Here is a 7,500-nt window from a genome sequence, read left to right as displayed (position 1 = left end):
CAAATACACACTCTCTCACACACACACACACACACACACACACACACACTCACACATACACTCACTCTCACACACACACACACACACACACACACACTCACACATACACTCACACACACACACACACACACTCTCTCTCACACACAGTTGTGGACAAAACAAGACATTTGGGGACGTCATCTTGGGCTTTGGGAAACACTGATCCACATTTGTCACTGTTTAAAGACATTTTAGAGACCAAACAACTCATCCATTCATCCAGAAAATAATCCACACGTTAATCAGCAAATAAAAAATAATCGCTAGGTGCTGCCATGTATCTTTGTCTCGTTCTGTCTCAACTTTGAATCCTCAAAGCTAAATTATATCCATCCACATGTTTTCATATTTCTTGTTTGAAAGTCCAAAGCAGTGATGTCTTGGATCAATTTTTTTTAGCTGCACGTCCTTAAATATTGAGTATCCGGTTATCCGCCCCTACGAGTTTTATCTGGTATTTAACAGCTGCACAGTTTGTTCTTAAACCTCAGTAACCCTTAAATGTGTTTGACAGCTGTGTAGCTCTGCTTTAACAACATTGTTTGCAGTGTTTTTAAATTATTCAACTTACTGACGTTAAGACATAAAAATGAGCATATCTCAAAAACTAAAAAACGTGCAGAGTTCAAATCCCTTCTGGAGTGTTAAGAGATATTTTGTTCATGTTTCTACATTTAGAAATCTTTTGGATCGACATGTTTTGTGTGTTTATGTAGTACAAAGGTGTTAAACTCAACTTCACTAAGGGCCACACTGGAAAATAGCAATCACATTAAGGGCCGTACGTAAAGTTTATTAACCTGATTTTTTTTTTTACAGAAAAGTCAAATACCTTTGACTGTGTTACTCTATGTTTCATATAGTCTTCTCACTTACAGTTTGGTCTACATAAAGCCCTAAAAAGGTCAGGAAAAAGGTTCCTTAGCCATCATAGAAAAAGCGCCAATAAAGGTTGAACAAAGCGACAAAAACATCGAAAACAAACGTCGGAAAAAGTGGCAAAAACGTTGAAAAAAGTGTTTGCAAAAGTGACAAAAACTTCAGAAAAAGCGAGAAAAAGTAGGTGGTAGAGGGCTGCATTGGGATTGGGTCCTGCCGGTCCCGTGGGACCCAACACAAATCTCACGGGAGCGGGCGGTTTAAAAAAACACTGCGGGATCGGGATGTAGCCTGGAACTCCCCCACGCCAGCAGAAACCATAGATATACATATATACTGACTGAGTATATACTGTATAGGCCATCTATGAGCAGACACCAGCATGTCTGAGCCTCCCAGGACGGGGGAGCTCCGAGCCAAGGCTCCGTCCACCGTCCGCCCGCTCCCTCATCCTCGGCTCCTTCCTCCCGCTCTCTCCCTCTCCTCTCTCCCTCATCCTCTGCTCCTTCCTCCCCGTCTAACAGCAGCAAGCACCTACCTTCTTTGCCTGCATCTTCTCCCTATTAACCTATGAAATGACGTGTTTTCTCATGCGGGACGGGAGAAGACACAACATCAATGCATCTCTGTTATTGTGCGGGCTTAAATTCTCAGTTTTGCGGGTGCGGGCGGGAGTGGACATACACATTGCGGGAGCGGGCGGGAGTGTAACACACATGTTGCGGTGCGGGCGGTAATGGTCAGAAATTCGCCGGGAGCGGGATGAAGAAAACAGTCCCGCGCAGGGCTCTAGTAGGTGGGCAAAAATGTATTGGAAACCTAAATTGATATGCGGGCCGGATCAAAGTCTGCGAGGGGCCAGATTTGCCCCGAATGTGATTTAGTAGAATTTGAAGAAAACACATGTCCAATTTTTATATATATATTTTTAAATGTATGACACAATTTTAACACTTTTATTAATTATTCTGGTTGATTGACTTACATGACTTTTTAGCTCAGGTCGTATTGATTTTAGGGATATGACGCATTTGAAGATACTCCAGGAAATGACATCACAATAAGTAACAATACCAATGTAGGCACTGACGGACCATTTTGATTGCAGAGTACAAATTAAGACAATTATTTTCTGCAAAATACGTTTTCAGAATTGTTATGTTTAAATATGCAAATGAGGCATTATCTTATTAAATATATAGTAATTTGCATACATTTCAGTGTGTACATTACAGTGTGTCCTTTTGTGTGTGTGTGTGTGTGTGTGCACGAGTGCACAAGTGCACGAGTGCGTGTGTGAAGATTGGATAAAGCCAAGATTTTTACAGAGGGGGTTGTCTATTTCTCTTTTTATTGCTCCATAAATCAGAAAATACTGTCAACAAACATTAAAAAAAATCCATTTTCTCCATGTTTTTACAAACACAAATATACAAAGTGGGGTAAAATCAATGTTTTCTCTCCACCAGTCTGAAAGTACATTTGTTATGGAAGATACAGAGCCCAAAATATCTGAATAAAAACGAAAACCTCCTCAGACCGGTCAGTGACTGAGAGGAGAAAATCCTAAAAAATAACTAAAGCTGTCAGACAACTCTAGTGCAGTAAAAAGTACAAAAAGTTGCATAAAATGGAAATACTCAAGTAAAGTACGTTGAATTACTTGTCGATGTATTTAGTTGTCGTCTTTATTTTGACTTTGTGAGACATGAAAGTGAAGTCTGATCCCCAAACAGCTGATTCAAACTTCACCGAGATATCTTTAGTGTGTGTGTGTGTGTGTGTGTGTGTGTGTGTGTGTGTGTGTGTGTGTGCGCGAGCAAGTGCGAGTGTGTGTGTGTGTGTGCGTCTGTGTGTGTGTGTGTATTTGTATTTGTGTGTTTTTGTATGTGTGTGTGTGTGTGTGTGTGTGTGTGTGTGTGTGTGTGCGAGTGCGTTTGTGTGTCTCTGTGTGTATGTCTGTGTGTGTGTGTGTGTGTGTGTGTGTGTGTGTGTGTGTCCTCAGCTGTCTCTCAGTGATGTCAGGGTGTGTCGGCAGCTGCTGAGTTTCCATTCAGCTTAAAGCTGTTTGCTCGCTTCAAACTTTCGATTCAAACATACAGAACTTTATTCTACATTTTATCAAAGGGTCATAAATGTTTGTTTGTTGATTTATTAAGATCCCTGTTAGCTTCTGTCTGTCCTAAACAGAAGCTACTCTTCCTGGCGTATTATTATTTTATAAGAATATTACATAAACTGGAATACATACGTCCATAACATTCAGAAACAGTACATCAAAACATCTCCAAAAACATACATCAAAGGTACAACAACACATAAACTTATGTACATAATATTTATACTCACAACTCATGTGAATTTCGGGGAAATGTGTCTCTAATGACACAGCCATGAAAGCAGTCTTTACATACATTAGGTGCTGCCCAAAACGGCTCGGCTGCCGCCCCTAAACGTTATAATGTCAGGGAAACCCCTGGATTAATTTCAGCACCCTTATTTGGCGCTGTCGTCGCATCTCTGTCCTCTTAAAGGAGACGCTGCTGGTGGCCTGTTATCGCTCTGTCATAGAGAGCATTGCACTGTCACAGAGAGCATTGCACTGTGGCACAGAACAAAATAGGACTTCATCATCCTGAATGATTGTCTTGCCTGTTTTGTACTGCATTTGCACTTTTCCTAAGATTTACAGTACAGTAAGTGTCCCATTATATGTATGTGAGGGTATGGTTTGTGGAAGGGTATGGTGTGTGCGTATGAATGTATACTTCTAGGCACCAGAAGGCACTTTAATTTCATTGCGACAATGTTCTACAATGTTTTACAGTGACAAAAAAATGATTCTGATTTACCGGCTTCCTGTTGTCCTGTCGCCCCATAGGTGTCCCAGCTGCTGCTGAGCAGTAACATGGTGGTGGCGTTGTTGGAAGGAGAGAGGAAGGAGCCGACGGACTCCGCCTTTACCACGCCACTGCACCTCGCCGCCCGCAATGGACACAAAGACATCATACAGTAAGACTCGCTACTACCTTACCAAATGAACCGAGAAAGTTGTAGAAATTACTTTTCATTTTGAAATGATGAAGACCATTACAAATGTACGGAGCCCCAGTGTTGTAGTACAACTTCTTGGAGGTCTCAGATAAAGAGGACTCAGGATTTTATTTCAAGATCACAAGTGGCTTTTGATTATTTTATCAAAGCATTTCTATGGCAATAAAAGAGGTGAATGAAGAATAATCTTAATTTGTTCTCTGTGGGTGTTTTTATGAGAATGTGAATCTTTGAGATCAATTTGAGGAGTGTCTCGATCTCAACCCTTCAAAGTCTCGTTCTAAACTCCTCAAAGTCTCATTATAAACTCCTCAAAGTCTCAGTCTTAACCTTTCAAAGTCTCGTTCTAAACTCCTCAAAGTCTCGTTCTAAACTCCTCAAAGTCTCGTTCTAAACTCCTCAAAGTCTCGTTCTAAACCCCTCAAAGTCTCTGTCTCAACCCCTCAAAGTCTCTGTCTCAACCCCTCAAAGTCTCATTCTAAACCCCTCAAAGTCTCGTTCTAAACCCCTCAAAGTCTCTGTCTCAACCCCTCAAAGTCTCTGTCTCAACCCCTCAAAGTCTCTGTCTCAACCCCTCAAAGTCTCATTCTAAACCCCTCAAAGTCCCGTTCTAAACTCCTCAAAGTCTTGGTCTCAACCCCTCAAAGTCTCTGTCTCAACCCCTCAAAGTCTCATTCTCAACCCCTCAAAGTCTCATTCTAAACCCCTCAAAGTCTCATTCTGAACCCCTCAAAGTCTCATTCTAAACCCCTCAAAGTCTCATTCTAAACTCCTCAAAGTCTCAGTCTCAACCCCTCAAAGTCTCATTCTAAACCCCTCAAAGTCTTGTTCTAAACTCCTCAAAGTCTCGGTGTCAACCCTTCAAAGTCTCGGTGTCAACCCCTCAAAGTCTCTCTCTCTTTCGTTCTCTATACACTCCTGTCTTGGTGATGACTTGGTCTCGGTGGTCTTGACTATACCACTGCGGAGCCCCTAAAGGGACATGGGGAACGCCAAACGTTTCTTGTGAGCACGCAAAACCAATCGAAGGCTAACGAAGTCCTGCCAACACTCTGTGGCTGAAGTTAATATTTCACATTCACAGCATGAAATCTGTCAACAGTTGCCTTCTCATCTTTAAGTTTGTTGAGCACACGATCAGGTATACATTTCATTGCTATTTCAGGAAGATGAATACCTTCTCCTCAGCAGACAGTTTGACTGCTACTTCTAGCAGCAGTTTATTTACCCTTTCTGTTGAGACTAGAGAGCTAGAGAGTGTTCAGCATGATCCTCAGTGTGAGTTTGTGTGCAGATGTTGGAGAGCAGGGCAGCTGAGGTTGTTTGAAAGTGGATGTGGGAACTCTGGAGCTGGTTGTCTCTCCGTCTTCATGCCTCACATTCCCAGCAGAGCTCCGAGACACACCGCAACATCCCTGTGACCCAGTTTTACTCTGCTGTGTGTTTGGTGTGTGTGTGTGTGTGTGTGTGTGTGTGTGTGTGTGTGTGTGTGTGTGTGTGTGTGTACACACTACCAGTCAGCAACACGAACCTGCTGTATAATAGTAATAATTGGCCTGAATCCTTCTGAAAGACAGAAACATGCAAACGAGGCAGAGCTGCTTCACTGAATAACTCACAGTTCATTTAAATATTGTCAGAGCATAACCACAACCCTGGGAAACACTTTGTACTGTTGTTACGTCTTGTGCTTTTGAAACTCCAGAAGCAGTTGTCGCATTTTTTGTCACTTTTTCGAAGTTTATGTCGTTTTTTTTTAAATGGTTTTGTTTAGGTTCAGGACTCTGAGGTTCAGGTACGAGGATTGGAACAAAATATCGGTGCGGCAATATGTAGTTGTCCTTCGTGCGATACGGTAATCGATACGCTGACGCCAAATTATATGTATATATATACATTTATTTAATAAATAAAATGAGGCTCTCCGAATAGATTTCCCTGCTTCTAGCGTGGCTACTGCATGGCTAGACCTTTTTGTTGCGTTTTTAGATTTTTGGACCGGGAGGTTCACGTCTGTCTCTCTCTGTGTTTGGTTGTAGGCTGCTGCTGAAGGCCGGCATCGACATCAACAAGACCACCAAGTCTGGAACGGCCCTGCACGAAGCGTCTCTGTACGGGAAGACGGAGGTGGTCCGCCTGCTGCTGGACGTGAGTTACCTGAGAGCAGACACCCGTGAATAACACACAACAAAGATGTTTGCAGTGTGAGTCTCTTAACGTCTTTGTCCTGCGCGGCGTCTCTGCAGGCCGGAGTGGACGTGAACATCCGGAACACCTACAACCAGACGGCGCTGGACATCGTCAACCAGTTCACCACGTCGCACGCCAGCAGGGACATCAAGCAGCTGCTCCGAGGTGCCAACCAACTCACCTGCCACTAGGGCTGTAAATCACACGGTTCATAACCATACTGTATTATATCGATTCTTTGGACAACGATACGTATTTACGGATATCACAGTAGTGGCTATGTGTCTCTCTGACTCTCTCTGTGTCTTTGTGTCTGTGTGTCTCTATGTCTCTCTGAGTCTCTCTGTGTCTGTGTGTCTCTATGTCTCTCTGTGTTTTTGTGTCTGTGTCTCTCTGTCTCTCTGTGTCTTTGTGTCTGTGTGTCTCTATGTCTCTCTGTGTCTCTCTGAGTCTCTCTGTGTCTGTGTGTCTCTATGTCTCTCTGTGTCTCTCTGAGTCTCTCTGTGTCTGTGTGTCTCTATGTCTCTCTTGTCTCTGTGTCTGAGTGCAGCAGCTTCCACTAGACTTCCTTCAAACTGCAGCTTAAAAAAGTTTAAACTCTGCGTTACGTAACGTTCAACTCTTATCAGTCGACTCTCACAGCTTCAAAGACCAGACTGCTGCATACACTGTGTGTGTGTGTGTGTGTGTGTGTGTGTGTGTGTGTGTGTGTGTGTGTGTGTGTGTGTGTGTGTGTGTGTGCGTGCGCGCGCGCGCTCTGTAATCCTGCATGTCTTTTGAAGATCTTGTGGGAACACACTGAGAGAATAATGAGAGGTTTGTGTTGCAGAGAGTTTTCCCGTCTTGTTTACGGGTGCACAGCCCAACCACTGTTCATTCATGCTTTAATATTCAGTGTTACATGTCGTGTTAGCGTGTTGTCAGCTGTCTATGGATGGTCTGCGGCTACACGGGCAATACTTCTTCAGAGGTTCCAGCTCAACTGTTTAAATAAAGTGATGGATAAGATGTGTTGACATGCCCCAAAGCATTTCATCACAGTATCACTCTGTTGACTTGTGCAGAGCGTTTCAGCCTGCAGTGAAGCATTTACTTAACTTTTTATCTCTTGAACTTAATCTATGGTACTTTATATACATAGTTGTTTTCGTACTCTTATTTTTAGCCTTAAATGTGTGTGTGTGTGTGTGTGTGTGTGTGTGTGTGTGTGTGTATGTGTGTCTTTGCCTGTCTGTGTGTCTGTGTGTGTGTGTGTGTCTTTGCGTGTGTGTGTGTGTGTCTCTGCGTGTGTATGTGTGTCTCTGCGTGTGTGTGTGTCTGTGTGTGTGTGTGTCTTTG

At 43.1% G+C, this 7,500-nt stretch overlaps 1 protein-coding gene and 1 long non-coding RNA gene across 2 annotated transcripts in view; both read left to right on the top strand.

The window, feature by feature from the left end:
• The window catches only part of LOC116049966 (caskin-2-like), an 88,816-nt gene that overhangs the window by 55,291 nt on the left and 26,025 nt on the right, over positions 1-7,500 (top strand). Inside the window, exons 7-9 of the mRNA XM_035996421.1 lie at positions 3,800-3,930; positions 6,012-6,120; positions 6,219-6,327. Coding sequence (XP_035852314.1) covers positions 3,800-3,930; positions 6,012-6,120; positions 6,219-6,327 — 349 coding nt within the window. The remainder of the gene's footprint in view (positions 1-3,799; positions 3,931-6,011; positions 6,121-6,218; positions 6,328-7,500) is intronic.
• LOC116049969 lies at positions 1,071-1,974 on the top strand. The gene is made up of 2 exons (XR_004104955.1): positions 1,071-1,102; positions 1,715-1,974. It is a non-coding gene; the product is annotated as an uncharacterized LOC116049969 (long non-coding RNA).

The sequence above is a fragment of the Sander lucioperca genome, chromosome 21 (genome assembly GCF_008315115.2).
Source record: "Sander lucioperca isolate FBNREF2018 chromosome 21, SLUC_FBN_1.2, whole genome shotgun sequence".
NCBI lineage: Eukaryota > Metazoa > Chordata > Actinopteri > Perciformes > Percidae > Sander > Sander lucioperca.
Note: the sequence above shows the minus strand (reverse complement) of the source record. Positions and strands in the feature narration are given on the sequence as shown.